Source organism: Pantherophis guttatus, chromosome 2 (genome assembly GCF_059756535.1).
Source record: "Pantherophis guttatus breed Tessera chromosome 2, ASM5975653v1, whole genome shotgun sequence".
Classification (NCBI taxonomy): Eukaryota; Metazoa; Chordata; class Lepidosauria; order Squamata; family Colubridae; genus Pantherophis; species Pantherophis guttatus.
Window position 1 is genome coordinate 124,629,536 of NC_142064.1, and position 21,819 is coordinate 124,651,354.

The following is a 21,819-nucleotide window of genomic DNA, read 5'->3' on the forward strand; positions in this document are numbered from 1 at the left end:
GAGTTTTTTTCCCTGTGTTTTCCCTTAAGGGCTGTTAATCCTCTGGTGTGAGGGTGTTTTGATTTGTCCCTTTGGGGACCCCTCGGGGGCTTCCTGGGTGTCCCTGTCAGGCTTGGCAGCCCCCTTCCTTGCTGAGCGCTTCCCCCAGGGCCTCCTATTTGTCTTCTTGGCCGTTTTTCGCGCCGTTTTTGTGGCGGCGGCCATTTTGTCGCCCTTCGCTCCAACACACAGCCTCTAAACTTTTAAAGTGACTTTCTTCTGCTGCTTGGGGCTTTGAACTGCTCTTTACCTCTCTCTGGAAGCTGGATTTGCTACCTTCGTTCTCCCTGGCTACTTCTCTTCTGCGCACGTCCCTCGTTGCCGCAAGCGCTATTTTCGCCGCTCCGACTACCAGCTGGGCTAATTAGTGGAGATTCCGCACCGCTGACAAGCTATTAACTGCTGAGCCGAGGCTGAAGGCTTCTCTTGTTTGCACGCTCCCTGTGATTTTTTCTTGCTGCTTATCTTCAATCCGTGCATCACCAGGTATTGCAATGTCAATGAACCATACTTTTTTCTTTTCAACTATTGTTATGTCAGGTGTGTTGTGGACCAAGTGCCTGTCAGTCTGAATCCTAAAGTCCCACAAGATCTTGAGTTTCTCATTCTCTAAAACTTTCTCAACCTGATGTTCCCAGTGGTTTTTGCTGTACTCAAATCCAAACTTCTGGCACAATTTCCAGTGAATGATCTTAGCAACACGGTCATGGCGTTGTAGGTAGTCAGTTTGTGAAATTTTGCTGCACCCACTGATCAGGTGGTCGACTGTCTCATCTTTCTCATTGCAGAGGCGGCATTTGCTGTATTATTATTATTATTATTATTATTATTATTATTATTATTATTACTCATCACCCAAACTTCAATGGTAGCATTTCAAACTAATCAAAATATGTATGAACTATAGTGATCCCATGAGCTTGGTGCAATCTTTGGATCCATTTATTTAAGAGTTAGGTAGGTCATGCACAACTCTTCAATAAATTTGTCTTTGCTATTTATGGGTATTGTAACCCAAAACATCCATTTATAATTTAATTCATAAAATTCAGTGTTTTTCTCTAAATGTGTGGTTTCCAAGGATGTTAGGCTACAACTCATACAATGACAGTCACTATTATCTTTGGAGGGCATTCTTATATCTGGAAAGCATGTCTGGTGTCCTCCAATGTTTTTAGGTCACATCCTTTAATTTAGACTGACCCAAAGAATGGTAGGATACATGGTGTTAAATAAAATCTAAATATATTTAGCAGAGTTTTATGGGAGCCCTAAACCCTAAGTCACAAGGGAAGTGGTATCTCTGGATAATTTGTTCCTTTCATGTGTTGAGTATGATCAGGATCCTTACTATTTCTAAATATATAGAAAGGGACCTCCCCTAATAATTTTAGTGATTGTTTAAGTCTGTACTTGTGAAGGCAGTCTGATAGGTATTCTGGTGCCAACTGGGTTTGTGTGCCTTTATATGTCATAATTGAAAATTGGTGGGTAGTATCATTGCTTCTGAGCCAGGCTAAGATTCGATATTGGGATAAAACTCAAATATTAGAAATCCAAATCTTTGGTCAAGGCAGAAGTGCCTCTTCTGTGCCAAGGTGCTGAATTGACAAACGGTATTTGACGTAGGTACAGAATTGTAAAAGGGCAAACTGACCCTAAACAGATATATCCTGTTGTTTAATGTTTATTACACCCCAAATGTCATGTATATCCTAGAGAAGAAAAACTGCTTCCCTTACTGTCCTCTTTACTGCTCTTGAGGCGCCTTTGAGCCCCTTATCTCCTCTTTTATTATGTCTTGAGCTCCGGAGCTGAAAGCCTGAGTCTGTGGGAACCATGCTGTTATGTCTTTCCTAGAGACAGATTAAAGGGTAACTTCTACGTGTGAAATGTTGCACTCTTCGTAATAACTTTGTCTTTATACTGTATAAATATCTGGTTGAAATTAGCTATCTCTGTTCAGACTTTTTCGTGGTCTTCGGACTGTTTGAACCTTGCGCAAATAAAAACTCTTTCCTGCACTAAAGAGCTTGTTCTAGTCCGTCATTTTTCCTATAACACTTCAGTCAAAGTGTAATACATGCAGAAGCAAATGCCCTACTCAGACAGCTGGTAATCTGTACCTCTTTGCGATTTCAGCACCGTAGGCAATAAGCCACCCAGAGTTGCCTCATTGGGAAGATGGGTGACATATAAATTGAATTAATAAATAATTCCACATTGAGCTCATTACAGTATTTTAAATGGGAGGTTCCCAGCATGTCAATAATTTTAATAGAAGAGAATCAAGATCGAACTATAGTGTTCCTGATGCTCTCTGAGCTTGGTCATTTGACTGCAGATACTTTGTTACCCAACAAATTAACATCCTCATGTCCAGTAATAACCTGGCTAACTGTATGCTCCTGAATGAATCTGTGTTGGACTGATATGCTTATCTGGCCTATGTGCATTCTATCCTTTTGATGTTTCAGTTAAAATAATGTGACCGAATAATATATTCCAGCCACATTACCAGCCTGTTTAATCTGAAGAGTATTCATTTTTCTCCAATCCTGTTTTCTCCTGTTGCTTCATCTGATACTGCTTTGATGCCATAAAGCTGGCTGATGAAATTGTAATTGCACTGTGCTGTCTCCTTTTCAGGGCATACTTGTGACTGGTCAAGTTTTTTTTTTTTTAATGCTGCAGGTGGATAAATCTGGTTCAGCAGATGTTAGATTCACTGGGACCCAATTTCTGTTTTCTCCAAGCAGCATGAGGATGGAGTTGCAACATTTGGAAGGTTATAGTTTTTCACCAATGAAATACTACAGTAGTCAGCTCGGTGTTCCACAGCACAGACCCTTCCAAATGTGAAGTCTCAACCCTGTAATATCTGCTCCAGTTCAATCAACTGAGAGCATCGAATAGCAATACTTTGGGTTGGTGAAGGCTGATTTAGTGTTAGATTCAGACTGGCGAAAGATTTTCTTCTGATTTCTCCTCCATTCAGGGTGCTCACTTCAGTAATTTCTTTCTAGCTTAACAATCTCTTGCAGAATTGTTATAAGAATGCACTTCCCTGAGCTCCTTCAGATGATGAAGAAAAAAAGGAATCAGGCAAGTTTTAGAATGGCAGCTCCATATACAAAAAAAAAAAAACAACAACCCAGCTTTGAGGATTTTTCTTTCTTTTTTTATGTCCTTGTTTGCTGTATGTCTAATCACACCAGACATGTGCAATTTAAAATGCCCACACACAGTTTAAGGTCAGGTGTCTCTTTCTTCAAACAACATGTATTGCTGCAAGCCAAGGTTTCTAAGGAATGAGAAAGTCTAGTTTTTGAAAAGATCTCTTGAAAAAGCAATCTCTGGCTTCAATCATCTTCAATATGTGTCTGGGGCCATTTTTGTGCCTGTGAATTACCTGAGTGATCCCATGCTTAGAGCAATCAAATGCTTAAAACCATTTAACAGCATCCAACATCACTCTTTCCTGTATGGAGAAGCAGATTTAGCACCCACAGTTTCTGATCACCAAGGCCTTTTTTACCAGCTGCTTTAGGTATGTTGATCAGTGAATTGCTCATACAGACATAATGAGCAATTGCTCTCTTGAGTTAATAATTGATCTGAATGAGATGGAATTAAGGAGCCACTGCTTAGAGTCATTACAAAACATGACTTTGAAGGACTTTTTCTTGAACACAGAGGTTATTGCTGCTGCACTCTCCACCCCCCAAATAAATGATCTAATACAGCCTTCTAAATTTGGGGTGGGGGGTAAGTAAGTATCATTGTGGTATAGGATCAGCTTCAGTCCAGAAAAGTTCCAGTTCAAATCTCTGCTCAGTCACAGGAGGCATAGGTAATATTGAGAGTAGTCACTTTCTGGGGAGTTAGAAAACTAATAGAGATGATGTGAGATGTAGGTATGAATTAAGAATTGGCAATATTGCTGCTCATGTGAGAATCACTGCTAGGAGGCTTCAGTTGCATCTTTGTGACAACTTGTATAATCTGCAGAAACCAATCCAACTTCACACCAGAAAATTACCCATTTGAAAACTGTCAAATGTAATGAAGCTGGCCCAATTCCTGTCTTCCAGATGCGTGATACTAAGTCACCTACAGACCTCTAGCCATCATGAGTTACAGTGAACTATTCTCTGAGCTCTGGTGCTCCTATTCTAGAGCCATAAATTACATGGCTCTAGAACAGGAATGTGTATTTCTTATAGCTGGAAGCTATTTACATAGTGAGGGCTATATTCCATAACCTAGACATGTTCACCTGATTTTTTTCCCCTTTATTTTTCTTACACACATCCCAAAGCCACTTTCAACTGCCATTCTGAAGGCAGAGGGAAGTTGAGGAGCAGACAGTTTTCATTATGGTGTCAGAAAAGAACATTTCTAAGATAACAGAGACTGAAGGAAGCCTTCAAATCTGTTTCATCGCCACCCCACTACTTACAGCTTCTATAAGGGTGATAAGAGATTATAAAGGCAAAGGTAAAGGTTCCCCTCACATATATGTGCTAGTCGTTCCCGACTCTAGGGGTGGTGCTCATCTCCATTTCAAAGCTGAAGAGCTGACTGAAGATGTCTCTGTGGGCATTTAGCCACATGACTAAATGCCAAATGTGCACTGAACGCTGTTACCTGCCCACCAAAAGTGGTCCCTATTTTTCTACTTGCATTTTTACATGCTTTCAAACTGTTAGGTTAGCAGAAGTTGGGACAAGTAACGGGAGCTCACCCCATTACGCGGCACTAGGGATTCAAACTGCTGAATTGCCGACCTTTCAATCAACAAGTTCAGCGTCTTACCCACTAAGCCACTGCGTCCCTTATTATAATCTAATTACATATATATTATATTAATTACTTTCATACTAATAACATTACTAATTACATTATAGATTACATTATAATCTAATGTAAATAGGGGTACCATACTGGGGAGGGCAATTACAAAACAAAAAAGATTGTCTATTGAAGGCTTATTTCCAACAAATCTATTTTCCCTTCTCTTCTAGGGCTGCAGTATCTGGCCTGACACAAAAACCCAAATACTTTGCTTTGATATAACTGACAGGGAAAATATGGTAGCTTGCTCAACCCCACCACCTAGTTATCCCTGTTGAAAACTTCTGGGAAATTAAAGATAATGCTTTATCTTTTCTGATTTTGGGGAGGGGGCTGCTCCTAATAAATTCTTTTTTAAAAGGGGCACTTTATTCTTTCCATAGCCACACATTAGCAGAGCTAAGTTGGGAATGAATAACCTTTATTTTCATTGAAGACATTTGAGAATTAAGGGGGGGGGGAAGCAATGTTACTGGAGCGCTACTTCCTTCCCATGAGAATTAACTATGAGGTCTGTGGGAATATTTGCAGCTGGAAAACTGCTTGGCTAGCTTGAATGTTTTAACTTGAATATTTAACTAGAGCTTGTTTAATTGCAGTGGGTATAAATATATACTGTATATCTGTGTGATTACACATACACATGTATAAATACAGTAAATATATAGGTTTCATTAATCTCCTTTTCCTTCTGTTTCCTTTTTACTTAACCATTTCTCACAAGTGGATATATCATGATAAAATAAGATTACAAGAGCTAATTTGCAAGTGCTGTTGTTACTAGTTTTGAATTGCATTAATTATGGCCCCCATTTTATAAAGCTGTTTTGACCAAAACGTGGCCAGACACTGTCTATGTATTTAAACATTAGCTGTTGTCCTTGCTCTAGATAGTGCTTAAAGTCTTTGTATTCAAAATTACATTTTCTTTGAAGGCTGTGTGTATGAAAATGTTGTTTGGTATAACTCATGATGCAAGTGGGATGTGTTGTTACTTTGAAAAGAAGGACTGGTATTCTGCTGATGATCAGAGGAACTGTCCTCTTCTCTTCCTCCACGCACTCCCTTTTAAAATATTACTGTGTAAGGTCAGGCTCTTGTATTAATTAGGAAGTGGTCTCTACCAAATCCCTGATAATTAAGTCCCAGAATGAATAAAATGAACAGCTCAAAAAAGTATGGGATGAGACAGATAATATTTGAATTTAAGAGTCCATTTGCTCTATTTAGCAGCCCATTTGCTGCTAAAGATAATATCAATCTATAAAAACACTCTCTCGTTTTTCTGTGAAAGTTAATGTAGGAAAAAGGAAATCTTCCCATACACACATCCTGAACCTTTATTAAAGTAACTATATGACACAGGCTCTGATGGAAGTATATCATTCTTTCTTGAACATGACTTTAAAATAAAACCCTGCAATCCTAGCCAATCAGAAAACTTAATATGATGTCACAGTTCCGTCTACATAGCACAATAGGGTTATGTTGAGATCACAGAGGAATGTTCAAACTCCCACTGATTGGAGAGGAAAAATAGTATACAACCTTTTTGTGCCAAGTAGTTCCTAATATCTACTGATTGTCACACCCACAAATATGTACTACTATTTCATGCCAAGACCTTTTAGTTTTAGACAGGAATAAGAGCACAGTTGGTATAAACACCATGATCTTCTCATATAAACATTGTAAATGAACCAATGGTTCATGGACACATTTGTGGGGGTGATAATATTCCTTAAATGTATTCTTTCACATTTCAGCTCAGCACTGGTCCCTGAAACACAGTTTTTAACACATAATTAAATCTGTCTGATGCCAAGAGTGATGCTGTTGGTGAGTAGCACAGGTTGGGAGTGAAAGCCGCAGTTCCAGAAAATTCCAGAGATATTCTCCTCACTGAAGCAAAATAACAAAACATGTCTCTTTTTTTGTCAAATACGCAAGAGATTATTGATAGAAAATTTCACATGTGGTTCTCTCCAGTCTCAGCAGTGAAAATGCAATAACTATCAAGTTGATGTCTTCCCACAGTTAGGCTTCACTCTGCTTAAGGCTACCTCTGCTTCAGGAGGAAAAATACTCGTTGTCTAACAATCAGGCAGAATTCTGATTATCACTCAAAAGAACGAAGAGGAAGCCTATCCTGCACATATGACATTTGGTATGCAACTACAAATTCAGAACAGCTGAAACCCAACCCAGCAGTTCTCCTATCAGACACTGGCCCTAAAATCCTGGGTTAGGGAGTCTTTCCAATCCAGTTGATACAGAAATGGTGGGCAGTCACGTTTTGTGGTTTAATGAGGGTTGTTAGGTGAATACAGTAACCATCATACATGTGTGGACACATATATACCCAGTTTGTGCCACAGCCTGAGATACATGGAAGCATAAAAATAGGGGCACTTAGCACCAGAATGTGAGGAAAATTCAGAGATAAATGAACATGGCACAGTGCAGAAGGCACAACACAAGGTACAAGCTCCATCTCTGAATAGGCTGTTGGGCTTCAAGGACTCTGTTAAGTGTCTTGCTAGCAGAGAATCAAGCTTTATTGTACCTTCTTTCCTCCATAAGGAGAAAACATGTCAGAATCACTAGCCATACTTTACAACAGTCTTCCCCAACCTAGTGCCCTATAGCTGTGTTCAGTCTACAGCTCTCAAAATTTCCAGTCAAGTTTTCCCTCCCAAAACTAATGGTGGTTGCTAAGTTGGGGAAGAATGCCTTATAGGAATCTGCTGAGCATGAATAGTATGATAGATAAGATGATGAGAGACAAGTGAGTATGGCTTGTGGTTATGCTTTTCAACATGAAAATGATGGTGGGCTTACAGGGTTATGGTGAAGTTATTGTAGTAAATATAAAGAATGGGAGACATGCTCAGCATTCTAAGAGTAAGACTTTGTATGTCTTGCTACACAAGCACCATTTGATCTTAAGATACAAAAAGAAGATAATGATTATTTTTCCCAAGAAGATGCAGACTCTAAGCATAGTATGTGGATAGTTTTTGGTTGTTGTAGAGAAGTATATGCCAATTAATCTCCATGGTAATTGGAAGGAAGAGATGGAAAAGTCCTATACAGACTACCCCAAATTGCATTCCATTGTCATGCCAAAACACTTATCAATTGAGTTGAATTCAATACAATACATAAAAATATGGATATCCTATGCTTTTTCCCTAAATTTTGTATCAGTACAGTATCTTGTTTTTCTGTGGTTGTCTGTTAGTCCCAAAACCATTGCTCTACTTCTCCATCCTTTCCCATTGCCCATGCCTCAGCATACTGTGGATTGGCTGTGCCAGTGGATTGGTCCTGAATTTCTAGTTCCCAACATGCTTCAGGCATAATCTTGACATCCCCGTGTCCTTTTTGCAGTGAAGTTCAACTATGGAGCATGTAGTCTCCATTAGCTCCATCGCTACAGGTGGCCAAGATTGACCAGTCAGTCCAGTGCTTCACTAAGACGGCATAATAGCACCAATAATGGAGCTGCAACAAGAGAGGGTCCTGGCTCAGTCTGAACCCTGTGCAACTCCCCAAGAGTCACACCCTGAGGGACCTTGGCCGCATAAATAGGAGGCTGTCATCAGGTTAAATACAACGGCAGGTCTTTGCAAGGCTGACTCTATTCCTCCACCCCTCCACCCCCCCACCCACCAGTGCAGAGAGAAAGGGCTTTTAGTTCTCTCTTTTCTAGAGGTGGTCCAACGTGGTCTAGAGGGAGTGTCCATCTTTGGAGGGCTCAGCCACTGAAGCAGACTGGGCCGAGCTCAAAGCCAAATTTTTGATTGGTATCTCCAAAATCCTGAACAGCCACATCAACCAATGGTAGATGCTCCACATGTTGCGTCACAATTTGTAGAACTGTCCGCTCCTGACCTTTGCGTACCTGAAAGTAGAGGAGATAACTTCAAAAGCAAAATCTTGAAGATGTGAAATAATGGTTGCATCAGGGTTTGCAAATGTTTCATCAGGAGTTTCAGCAAAACAGTAGATCAAACATGGTTGAGAAAGCATAGTATCCCTTAATTTGGCAAGCATGGACCAAGGAGGCAATGGCTCTAAATTCAGAAAAGTATGGATATTTTTCTCAAAGTGGAATAGAGAGGAATATTTTATTCTGGTCTTTTAACATGTCTCCCCTATTACGGCTCATATGAGAGTTGGAAAATGCTGAAAAGAAAGATGAATGAAAGAGAAGAAGTCATTTAGAGCAGATGATTTTCTTTCATGATAATTTTGGAATACTCAAAGTTCCATCCTGTGATGGTGATCTCACAGGTCACCTTCACTTTAAGATCCAGGTGTAATCACTGTGATCTGCAATTCACAGAGTCATTTCATGTTGTGGGGATGAAGATCAAGCAATACTGAAATGGTCAAGAGATACAAAAGTTGGAAGAATGCTCTCTCACCTGGCAGCCATCATACAAGGCATGGATGGGAGTTTCTGTGCTGTTGTGCATCAACTCCACATCATTGAAAGCCCGAAAATGCAGAGCCTTCATGTGGCTGCTGGTGTCAGCTTCATACCAAGCAGCCATATTTTGGCAGAGGAGGGTGAAGTTCTGCCGGGCAACAGCACTCAGCAGACGTAGGAATGTGAGTTGAGTGACTAGCACAGGGTTGCCATCTGCATCCACATAGGAGAACTGGGAAGGAGAAGGAGAAGAGAAATGGTGGGTTAACAGAAAACCACTACGTTCCTTCCAGTCTACACTGCAACCTCCTCACAAATAAAAACACAGAGTGGCTATAATTACACTACACACTAAGCCTTTTATGATCCATTTGGCTTGGAATCCAGCAATTATACTTCATAAACAACGGTTTGGGTGCATTGTCTGAACCTGGCAGCTGCCAAAAGAGCCAACACAGTCCTAGGCTGCATTAACAGAGGGATAGAATCAAGATCACGTGAAGTGTTAATACCACTTTATAATGCCTTGGTAAGGCCACACTTGGAATATTATATCCAGTTTTGGGCATCATAATATTAAAAAAAAATTTCAGACTGTAGAAAGAGTGCAGAGAAGAGCAACAAAGATAATTAGGGGACTGAGGGCTAAAACATATGAAGAATGGTTGCAGGAACTGGGTATGTCTAGTTTAATGAAAAGAAGGTCTGGGGGTGACATGAGAGCAGTGTTCCAGTATTAGAAGGGCTGCCACAAACAAAGTACCTGAAGGCAGGACAAGAAGCAACAGATGGAAACTGATCAAGGAGAAAAGTAACCTAGAACTAAGGAGAAATTTTCTGATAGAAGAGTTTGGACAACCATTTTCCTGAAATGATATAGGGTTTCCTGCAGGGGTGAAATCCAGCAGGTTCTGAACCGGTAGCGGAAATTTTGCGTAGTTCAGAGAACCGGCAAATGCCACCTCTGGCTGGTCCCAGAGTGGGGTGGGAATGGAGATTTTGCAATATCCTTTCCCCAGGAGTGGGAAGGGAATGGGGATTTTGCAGTATCCTTCCCCTGGAGTGCAGTGGGAATGGAGATTTTGCAGTATCCTTCCCCTGCCACACCCACCAAGTCACGCCCACCAAGCCACGCCCACAGAACTAGTAGTAAAAAAATTGGATTTCACCATTGGTTTCCTGCTTGAGCAGTGGGGTTGGACTAGAAGACCTCCAAGATCCCTTCCAACTCTGTTATTCTGTTAGTCAATCAGTTATAAATCATATCCGAAGAAAGACGGCTTGGTTTTGCATATGGATTTGCATTGGCCAGGACTTTGATTAACAGAAAATGGGAAATAGTACTGTATTCCCTTTCCAGATTTCCTCTAGATATAAAAGCAAGCTTGACAGAATGGAAAAGGTTACCTTTTTGCCTCTTTTGAAAGTGCTGAACCAACTTCCTGGTTGCTCCTTGTTCCAGGCGGCAAGTCGTACCTAAAGGCATAAATTTCATATTGTTGCTCATCTTAGGGTTTTAAATTCAGGTTCCTGAGCCAAGTAGCCTGTTTGAGGTACTAGGGCAATTTACATAGCATCTGATCTTTTTTCTGATCTTTTTAGTGGTCAAGTGAGCTACTTACAGCCTCAAATTTCTTGTCAGGGAATAAGCAGGTTTCTCCACCAGCTGTGAAATTACAGTAAACTTTGAAGGCATCTCGGCTGCATCCCTGGTTTGGATCAATCCAGTATTCACCTAAAGAATAGTATGTGGATCAGTGCAGAAAGGGTTAGGGAAACCATGAGGAAGTAAGCCTCTCACAATCAGAAAGTTGCGAGTTTTGAGACTCTCCCTCTTCCCCAGTTACCAAATGCAACACGCAAATCCCTTTGGTTCTCAGAATTAGGGTAGATGGCACATTCTATTCTGAACCTACTGTTTGGAGTTTCAACTTCAAACTCACCATCTTTGAGATGAGCATGACAAAACTGAAGCTCCTTGCAGACCCTGGCTGGACTATCCAGAGTGCCCAGTGGGCATCGCATTTGCTCCACCTCATCATGTAGAGAGCTCAGGGCTGCCAAGACTTCTGCCAGTCCATCAGCATCAGGATCAATATCCCCTTCCCCCGGAGCATCCCCCTGTTCTCCAATCTCCCAGTCTTGGCGGCTTGTGCGTCCACTTTCCATGGGCATTGGATAATGCAATTCAGCAGGGCGGCCCTAGAAGCAGGAAAACGAAAAACAGAAAGAAGACGCAAAATTTAGTGTACACACATGACATAAAGTTAGACCTGATTAAGTATCTTGGGTGGGGGGTCACCAGAGAATTCCAAGGCTTCAGCCAGGCAGAAAATGTTTAAAACTAAAAAATGGAAGAAAGAAATCATAAACCGCTTCTGAACTGTTATGTACACGTCCAGAAAATCTCAGGAATCAGACATAAATGAAAGGAGACCTTTTAAATTTATGTTGCCAAAACTCAAAGCAAACCCTTCATTTTTAACATTTTTTTGAATTTTGTAATGTGTAAAAATGTGGATTCATGCAGTATTTACATTGCTAGAAATTTACACAAAGTTGTATGCATTTTAATATCTATCTCTACCAATGTGGGAATTTCTGTATATCTTTATAACCATAACATGTATTATTAAGAGAAAATGTAGTAAAAATGCATGCAATGGGAGAAGATGGCTAGAAAAATGCATACCGATACAACAGACATACCGTATCCTAGAGAAAGCTATATAGAACATAGGTGAATTTTGTGTAGACGCTGTAGTAAACCATTCACTTACTGGTGGTCCTGGTGTCCCTTGTGGTCCTGGATCACCCTTTGGCCCAACAGGTCCCTGCAGGAAGATGGATCGATAACTTGGTACCAATGCACATACACCTTTTTACCACTGCTCATATCTGGAGATTCTGGGAGTAGCAGTTTATCAATATCTGCAGAGCCCAACTCTGTTTGTGTAGCTGGTGTTAGGAGCTAAGCATCATAAGCACTATTCAGAGCAGGGATGAAATCTATTTACCCTCCTTACCGGTTCGGAAGTGCATGTGCTGCTCATGCGTGTCACTTGTGCGTGCAGTCCCTCTGCGCATGCACAAAACCTTCTATGCATGTGCAGAGGGTAAAAAACACATTACTTCCTGGTTAAAACTAGAAAGTAACGACACCCGGGCAGGTGGGCAGAGCCTTGCACCGCCATCGCTACTGGTTCTCCGAACCACCTGCCACAATCGCTACTGGATCACCTAATCCAGTCCGAACCGGATTTCACCCCTGATTCAGAGCCTCCCTTAAGTACACATCTCTCCCCAAGATGATGATGATGATGATGGTGATGGTGATAATAATAATAATAATAATAATAATAATAATAATAATAATACATTATATATCAACCAAATGTACAATTTGTGGTACATTGGTTACCCTCTGGATTACAGCTATTACCTTTCATTGACCCAGAATTTAAGTTCTTTTGATACAGACTTTCAAAATTAAAGCCCTAAGAATAACCACTTGTATGCAGACAACTCTGGTTTAATCTCTTCCTCTTCATGAGCCCTGCAGTATTGGTTGGGACTTACCAAAGACCCTTTGTTGCCTTTTTGTCCCAGAGGGCCCTACGGAAAGACAGAAAGGGTCAACAGTCGAAAGGAGCTCCTGGATGTAAGAAGAAGATAGCAAAATAGCGTAAGAGATAATATTCTTTTGCAGGGAAATTAAAGAAATAAAGACAATGTCAGAAAGCATGGATAGGCAACGAAATAGTGATGAAATACTGCAAGAATAAATGTTTTTAGATAACTGGAGAAGAACAGATGAGAGAGGCACAGCCACATAAAAAGAAAAATAACTAAGGTATGGAAGAGGGAGACAAAAGTTGCAGAGTTCCAGAGAAGTTCTCATATCCTGGGCATTACCGAGTGGGAGCTTTTGAGGAATTATTTTGGAAGCTACTTAGAATCTTGCATGAAATACTTACTGAGAGGCCAGGAGATCCAGGTGGGCCAGGAGGACCATGAGGTCCTATATTGCCCTTAGGAGGAGGAAAAAAGTATCAGTATTGTGTGCCTGACTGAGAAGTCCCATCTCAACCAGCCTCCATCTACTCACAGGGTCGCCTTTAGTGCCTGGTGTCCCCTGGTTCCCTGGCAGCCCTTGGTCACCTTTTTCACCCATCTCACCTGGAGGGCCAATCAACCCAATGAGTCCTGCATGACCCTAGAAGGAAAAAGGGCATAAATTGTGGCCTAATGCACAATTGCTAATGTCTCAGTTGACCTAGGTGGAAACCTAGTTGGGTTTCTATCAACTGCCTTACCTTTTTTTTGAACAATACTGCTGAACAAGAGGAGTTTAGGTTGTTTGTGGCTAAAACTGACCTCTACAAATCCGGTCACAACCCTAATTGGAATTGGAATTTCCATTACTAAGCAAAGTAGCCATTAAACAAAACATCACGTGACCATACCAGTTAGTGACAGTGGTTCCAGCAGTCCTGCAAGGACTGCATGGTCATTTAGTAAGGAGCTCATACTCATCTATTGCTGCTTGAAACTGTCTTGTTCTCTTTTCTTATGAACCATTCAACATCGATTCATTTTTTAAAAGAATAATAATAACTTGAGCTAAAATCTATACACAACAGTGCATTGTTCTGTGGGTCTTATATGAGTTAACAACAACCTAAAGCAATCCCGTTTAATAGTTGTGAGCTCCCCTCAAGTACATGTAGCACTGAATACCTCCAGATGTGCTAACAATCTCCTCTTTAACCTAGCTGAATTATAGCAGTTCTGGGCAGGGAGGCAAATATAAAATTCTTGTTGAGCTACTATCTAAGGCTCATCAGCTTCCTGGGTCATAAATTATGCAAGACCCCATCTAACAGTTACAACAATTGAAAAGGAAGGTTCACGATTTAACAAGGTAGCTGCAGAAAGAAGAAGCATTTCTAGGACAAGAGATGATTCAATTGAAGATTGTAATATCTTTCACTTTCTACCCAGGCAATAGTCTATTTATGTTTACCTTCTCTCCCTTGTAGCCAGGATCACCTTTGAGACCAGGGAGCCCTGTAGGACCCTATGAAGAGGAGAATAGCTGCATTAAGAATGGAGTTCAAGAAGCACTGCCTGGAAGCCTCATGATAACAGAATAACAAAATTGGAAGGGACCTTGGGGGTCTTCTAGTCCAGCCCTCTGCTCAGGCAGGAAACCCTATATCATTTCAAACAAATGGTTGTCCAATCTCGTCTTTAAAACCTCCAATGTTGGAGCCCCACAACTTCTGGAGTCATTCCATTGATTAATTGTTCTAATTGTCAGGAAGGTTGACTCAGCCTTCTATCCTTCCGAGGTGGGTAAAATGAGGGCCAGGTTGTTGGGGGCAATATGCTGACTCTGTAAACTGCTTAGAGGGATGTAAAAGCACTATGAAGCGGTATATAAATCTAAGTGCTATTGCTAAATTTCTCGTTAGTTCTCCTTGATTAATTTTCATCCATTGCTTCTTATCCTGCCTTCAGGTGCTTTGGAAAATAAATTGATCCCCTCTTCTTTCTGGCAGCCCCTTAGATATTGGAACACTGCTATTGTGTCACCTCTAGTCCTTATTTTAATTAAACTAGGCATGCACAATTCCTGCAACCGTTCATGTTTTAGCCTTCAGTCTCCTAATCATCTTTTTTGCTCTTCTCTGCACTCTTTCTAGAGTCTCAATGTGTTTTTTATATTGTGATGACCAAGTGTGGTCTTACCAGCATGATCAACCAGTATACCTCCAGAGTAGGTATACTCAACATTTTCAGCATTTGGGTCTTTCTCTTGGTTTTGAAGTTTGCGAAAGTTTAAAGGGCTACATTATTCTTTGCAGAGGCTTAGACCAGGGGTGTCAAACTGGTGGCCCGCAAGCCAGATGTGTCACGCACAGGCCACACCCACCCCAGCTCCGTGAAGGGAAAAAACGTCGTGATATGTCATGTGAAGACATGACGCGGGGAGTTTGACACCCATGCCTTAGACATTCATTCCAGTCTTCCCCGCTCCAGATGAGTAATGGTCTCATCCACTTTGGGTGCATTGCTGTGTAATATACTGTGTAAGGCTGAATATGGTCTTTGGGCCAACAGGAATTGAGAACTCTTGCAATAAATGGTCATTTAGAGCTGGAGTCAATAGCAAGCCACAATCCAGTAGGACTGTTACTCATCTGTCCTCCCCTATTATGACGACTGTTTCCTTCATATAGGTTCATCTATTCTTTGGTGTGCCATCAATTTATAATTTAATCTTGGCTAATTCATTGCAATCATAACTAGTACTTCCCTCTGGGAATTGAGCCTTAATCAACCATGAATTTTGATATAATAACTGCTCAATGAATCAGAATAAGCAGCTGCTTCCCTCACTTTTCTTTGAAAAATAATTCGGAAAGCCTACTTCATTTCACTGCTGGACTCTTTTGTTTTTTGTTGTTAGAAGGTCCTCCTAACATTGCCCCCAACAATAAATACCCATGTAAGGCCAACACTAAGTAGAGGGGAAAGGTAAAAGTGATTGTGAAAGGGTCTCAGCATTGTTAACTGACAATCTCAGGACAAGACCAGCTGTTGTGCAGAGACCATTTCTTTTTGCTTACCAGGGGACCCGGGGGCCCTGCCTGTCCTGGAGCTCCCAGTAGACCAGGTTCACCCTAGAGAAGAAAGAACTTGCAACATTAGCTACAAGAATTAAAAGACTTTTGGAACTAAAAAGTACATCTTGGCAAAGTCTCCCATTTTCTACATCATCCCCTCTCCATGAAAAAGTCTTTGATCTGTTCCCATGCAAAGCTTTGAGGAGGTAACCTTGAAGTGGTTTGCCAAAATAATTTTAGTTATTGTTTTAGTTGATAAGTCATGACTCTTCACAACCCCACGGATCATAACACACAGCCCTCCCATCCATTATCTCCCTGAGTCTGCCCAAACTCAAAGTCATTTGCCCTACCTCTAAAAGCCAAACAGCCGTGTTGCTTCATTCCACTTGCCTCTCCAGCAGTTCCAAGAGGAGGGCAGCATGTGCAAAAGTATATTAGAATTAATGGAATTGATAAAAGAAGCTTTGAGGCCACACAACAAAAAATCAGTAAAGGGAACTGCACCAGTTGTCTTGAAATATCTTATCAAAAGAAAACTTGACTGCCTTGCATATTAAACTTTTGTATTCACTTTTACAATAATCTTAAATCTTAAGATCTTAAAAATAAATAATCCTTTAGAAATACTTTTAATGTGTCTTTCATTTTTTTAAAAAAATCTCAACAAGGCTATGGATATATGTGGAGTAAAAGCAAATTTACATGGTAAGGTATATGTGGAGAAAGAGTAAGTTTTCAATCACCTTGTAATATTTTTTTCACAAATAAGAAGCTGTGTGCAATATTATGTGGTCACTTACCATTATGTGTTTAGTTAATCTCTCAAAATATATTAAGTTGGAAAGCTATTTTCCCCTGCTCTTATTGGGGAAGGGGAAAGAAAGAAAGAAAGAATTCCTTGCAAAATAACTGTTCCTTTCCTTCTCCTTGTGAACTCCATCAAGTGGCATGATAGCTCTGAACTATCCAATAGAAGCTTTGCTGCATAATTCTGATCCAAACTGAGAATTGGTTTTAAAAAATGGCTTAGACAAAGTATAACTACCAGGTTCACATAAAATGATTAAATCTAGGATTTTGTCCAATCCTGTTCTAGTTCGTGCTACTTCTGGGTTTATTAGAACAGAAATCAACTTGTGAAATTTTTTACAGCTGTGAACATTCCCCTACAAATGTTTAGAAAGATGCTCTTGAAACATTTGTTTTCTCTTAATATACTCCTTTTCATTTTTTAAAAAATCTGATAATAGCATGAGCCATTGAGGAAGTATAGAATTTAAGAGACATATATTTGGTGGAAATGTCATAAAGCTCAACTCAGCTGGAAGATGAAACATGTCCCGAATGCTAACTTTCCTTTTCTACCAATTACTGAGCTGGTTTTATATATATTTGTATATTTATACAGGGATTCTTTATGCTTTTTACTCAAAATCACACTTAATTCCTTTAAAAATGACAGTTTATATTCTGGGAGAATGTAACATATTCTAAAGTACATTACATTTGAAAAAAAAAGTCAGATGTTAGTTTCAGTTTAACTTAGAAACTCTGTACATGCCCTGCCATTACATCTGAGTTTTAGGTTCTCTTAAAATACAGATTCTAAACACTTTTCATTATTTTTATAATATAGGTTTCTTATCTAATTTAAATTTTGATTTCAATAATAGTTAAATACAAGTTATGAAAGTACTAGAATGGTAAAAGGGTCACAAGACTATCTTCATATTTGTTTTAATCCAAGTTAATATATCAAGATAAAAGTAAGATGTTTCTTCCAGTGGAATAGTTGGTGTCTTTTAATTTTATCTTTATGTTACTCTGCAAACTTTTCCATGTAACATCTGTACTTTATGATTTTTGTCTTTTTCCTCTCTTTTCTTTTAAAATAAACAAAGAAGTGAACAATTAATAAATGAAAGTTTTCTTAACTAAGAGGTGCAGATCATGATGTACTGTAAAGCTGGATCGGAATTTGCTAAGAGGAAATTCTTCAATCATTACTCACTAAGCCATATAAAATAAATGGCCTATAAACTAAAGGAATAGTATGCGTGCATCTAAGGGAACTCCATGCTCAGCTGGAGCTTTCTTTGATGTCTTCACCGCTTCATTTCCCTCAGCTGACAATGTGAACAACTTTAAAATGCTGTGTGCCTCCCTTCTGATGCACCAAAAGCTCTTTTGAACTACAGTCACACATTTGAAAGGGATCTAATAAATGACCCTGGAGTTAGTCCATTTATTCCTTAAACTGGAGTTTGTTCCAAAGAATAGAATATTTTTCCACCACCTTTCCAACCTTATTATTCCTAGCATTAGAAAGACATTTTCTAATTTTTCAACTAAATCCACCTGCTAATAGTTCAAAGTTCATTGCTTCTGGTCGTCTATTTTTAGACTGAAGAACAGAGACTCACCTTCTCCGCAAACTCTTTTCACATTATAAAGAAACTTGATTTTCTGCCTTGGAACTTTATTGCTAATGTTTGCATTTTTCTCCATGAAACATGATATTCCATTAATTTGCAGCCTATTCTCTGTCATCCCTCTGTCAACTGTTTGCCAAGAACTGAAGATACTTACTGCTGCACCAGGAATTCCACGCAGACCTTCTGAACCAGGTTGGCCTGGAGGTCCTTGTGGGCCCACAGGTCCCATTTTCCCTGAGGGACCTTCTGTACCAGATTCACCCTACGGTCAAAGTGGGAAAGAGAGACAGGAAAAATATCCATTTATCATAGAAATATTTAATTATTTCAAGATTGTCCAAGATTATACACTATTTTCAAGGAGAAGATGGCTTTAAAGAATATTAAGTTAATTTGATTCACTTTGCTTTTTGAGATGAAGGATAGAGGTGGCTATTGTAGAATGATTTCTTGTATAGTATGTTTTGCTTTCGAGAACAAGAAGTCTTTTTCCTATGCATATATATGTACAGAAATTAATTAGATTGACAGTTGAATGTTACTTCCTCCAATATACTGTACTTTGTGGCAAGAGGCTGTAACATGGTGTTTCTCAATCTTAGCAATTTTAAGATGTATGGACTTCAACTTCCAGATTTGGGAGTTGACAAAGTCCACGCATCTTAAAGTTGCTAAGATTGAGAAACAAGATAGGTGTCTTCCAACACAGAGAAGCCATTGCTACTTTTCAGAATCTTCTGTCTGAGATATTTGTCTTGCCTCAATACAACCCTGCAGGGAACTCTGATAGTGGAATAGGTGGAAGAAAAACAAACAAAACAAAAGAGAAACTAGCATTCCATTATTGGATACCAGAATAAAATTAGTTTGGTTTCTATCACCTTGGTCCCTTTCTCACCCTGTCGACCTTCACGTCCAGCTGGCCCAAAAGGTCCCTGGAACAGAAAAATGAAGTCCCTGCATAAATCATTTGGATTAAGATCTTGTGGTTTAACATTTCTGCCCTTCCTCTAGAGAACACTTAGTTCTATTTATACTCTCAATTTTATTAAACAAACATGTAAAATTTTGTTCTAACCATAAGCTTATACAAAAATTAAAAAACTTGTTATCAGTTTGAAAAAAATCAGGCAAATCACACATAATAAAATGTACAGCATATTAGAGAGGAGCCATCCCCAAGGAGTGGAAATATATACATAAATAATTCACAAGACAGAAATAAAATATATCTAAAAAGTACACATGGATTGTTATGAATATTATTCAGACAATTAAAGATAAGTTGAGAATTCATATACATTTGCTTAATTTTAAGCAAAGCCAATAAAAAAAAATATGATTTTCCAAGTCAACCTCAACCTTCTTTGTAAGCAGGACATCAGTATGCCTTTTTTTGAAGGATTCTTTTCATTTAAACAGCTCAGAAATACAATCTTTATTTTATATCAGGACCAGGAAAAGAAAGTTACATATTTTCAATTTCATCTAACATGGCATATATGTAATTATAAATTATATGCCATATTCTGGAATCTAAATAAAACTAACCTAAAATTATAAAACCAGCCTGCACAGAGTCAATGTTTTTTATCAGAAGGACCAGTATCAGAAGAAGTTAAATCGGAGAGCATGTCCCTCATTCTGGAATTTCTGCCAAAGGAGAGAAGATAACATTTATTTTCAGGTGAGTTTCTGGTGTGAAATTGCAAATGCATGATTTCCTTTAAGGGGCCATAGATGCATTTTAATATTGGTTCAGCTTGTTTACAAGAAATATATTCCATTTATGGAAGAGGGAGTAGGGCTGGGAGGGAAGTTGATCAAACAGAATTTTCATGGAAGCATCCATTCTGTTTTACTGGCTGCATCATAGGGCTATATTTGGGCACATCATTTTATTCTGGCAGATTTTTTTTTAATCCTTTAAAAAAACATTGTGGAATTTTTTTTCATGACTTTTTTAATATAAGGAGCCTTTGTATATAGCTTCTCATAAAGTGGGTTTTCAATATAAATTCCCCAAGAACTTCATTTTGTTTTATTTTTGCAAATTACCTTGATGTTTTCCTTTATTGCATAATTATCCAGATGCAGGCTTTTTTGAAAGGATGCTTCCCCATATATTTTTTTAAACAAATCAAATTACTATGTTTTGGCTAAGAGGGCTCTTGTGCCAGAAATATCACATCTTTAATCTATGCCCAATTTTCTTTTAGCTGCTTTATGGCCCATCAAGAAAGTAGTTAATAAGACTTTCAAGCAATGTATAAACATAGCATTTCCCTGTGTTTGGTTACTGTGGGTTGTGCTTTGCAGTCCTTTACTTTGAATCATGAGAGGGGCGATTCCATGGGTGTTCCTCTTGTTATTTTGGTTTATTTGTCATCAAATTGAAAGTAGACAGTGAAGTAGAGATTGATGAGGTGCATGAATATGGGTATTTCAATCTTAGTGTATTTGGTTAGGTCGAGTGTGTTGTGTAGTACATCAATTTTTTCACTACCTTCGGATTTATGGATATAAAAAGTGCTGTGACATCAAATGAAACCATACTTTCATTTTCTTCTATTTTTTAGGCCTTTGATTTTTTGGGAGGTACCGTAGTGGGAAGTTGATAGAGTATTCACTCCCCCCTGTGAGATGTCTGAGCTTTTTTGTTCTTTAGCTATGTTGCATGTTGGGGTCCCTGATAATGATACAACTGGATGAAAAGATGTGTCGGGCTTGTGTATTTTGGAACATCTATAGAAGCATGGGAGAGATGTGTCTACTGTTTTTCATCCATCACTGTTCTTCTTTTGTGAATTCTTTTTTTTTCTTTTGGTTATGTCATTAAGGGTTCTCTTGACCGGGTCATCTAGTTTCTCTATTGGGTTGGTGCTTTCTGGAATGTAGATTTCTTTGTCTTCCATGGCTTTGGGTTTTTGAATATACTGTGTGCTATCTATGGTAACTGTAGTTCAATGTTTGTCTGCTGATGGTGATGGTTTGATCCTTCTTTAGATTTTTGAGGGCTGCTCAGTCCTCTGCTTTGAGTTGCTTCTGATTCTGTGTTCTGATCTGTGGGTATTATTGTCTGTTTTATGTTTTGAGTCTCTGTGGCAGGACCTGTCCCTTTAAATCCTGTTTCTAAGGTTGTAAAGAATTCGAATTGATTAGCATTGTTTATGCTATGTCTATACCTTTCACTGGAGGTGAGAAATGCCTCCTCTGGTTTTGCCAGCTGCCTGGGCCCCAAGAGGGGTGCTCACTGCTAGAAGTGGCTGATGAGGTAAAAAGACCTTAACTATCTTAGTTTGGTTTCAGTATATTTAGTTCTTAATAATATTTTAACTTTGTGTTGTTTTAATCTTTTAACTGTTTTTCACTTGTTTTATAACCTGTAAAACACCTAGAGTCACCTTGGAGGGGA

At 39.3% G+C, this 21,819-nt stretch overlaps 1 protein-coding gene across 8 annotated transcripts in view; it reads right to left on the bottom strand.

Moving 5' to 3' along the window:
- Positions 1-6,218: 6,218 nt before the first annotated feature.
- COL5A3 (collagen type V alpha 3 chain) overlaps positions 6,219-21,819 on the bottom strand; it is a 146,376-nt gene continuing 130,775 nt past the window's right edge. For 6 of the 8 annotated variants that reach the window (XM_034419335.2, XM_034419334.2, XM_087886661.1 and 3 more), the window contains 13 exons: positions 19,286-19,339; positions 18,559-18,666; positions 15,970-16,023; positions 14,361-14,414; positions 13,443-13,550; positions 13,312-13,365; positions 12,914-12,949; positions 12,115-12,168; positions 11,278-11,536; positions 10,957-11,069; positions 10,742-10,810; positions 9,330-9,566; positions 6,219-8,803 (listed from right to left, as the gene is read on the bottom strand). In XM_034419335.2, coding sequence (XP_034275226.2) covers positions 8,657-8,803; positions 9,330-9,566; positions 10,742-10,810; positions 10,957-11,069; positions 11,278-11,536; positions 12,115-12,168; positions 12,914-12,949; positions 13,312-13,365; positions 13,443-13,550; positions 14,361-14,414; positions 15,970-16,023; positions 18,559-18,666; positions 19,286-19,339 — 1,347 coding nt within the window. In that variant the 3' untranslated portion in view covers positions 6,219-8,656. Of the gene's footprint in view, positions 8,804-9,329; positions 9,567-10,741; positions 10,811-10,956; positions 11,070-11,277; positions 11,537-12,114; positions 12,169-12,913; positions 12,990-13,311; positions 13,366-13,442; positions 13,551-14,360; positions 14,415-15,969; positions 16,024-18,558; positions 18,667-19,285; positions 19,340-21,819 lie in introns of all 8 variants that reach the window. The other 2 variants (XR_015732375.1, XR_015732374.1) reach the window with 1 other exon arrangement.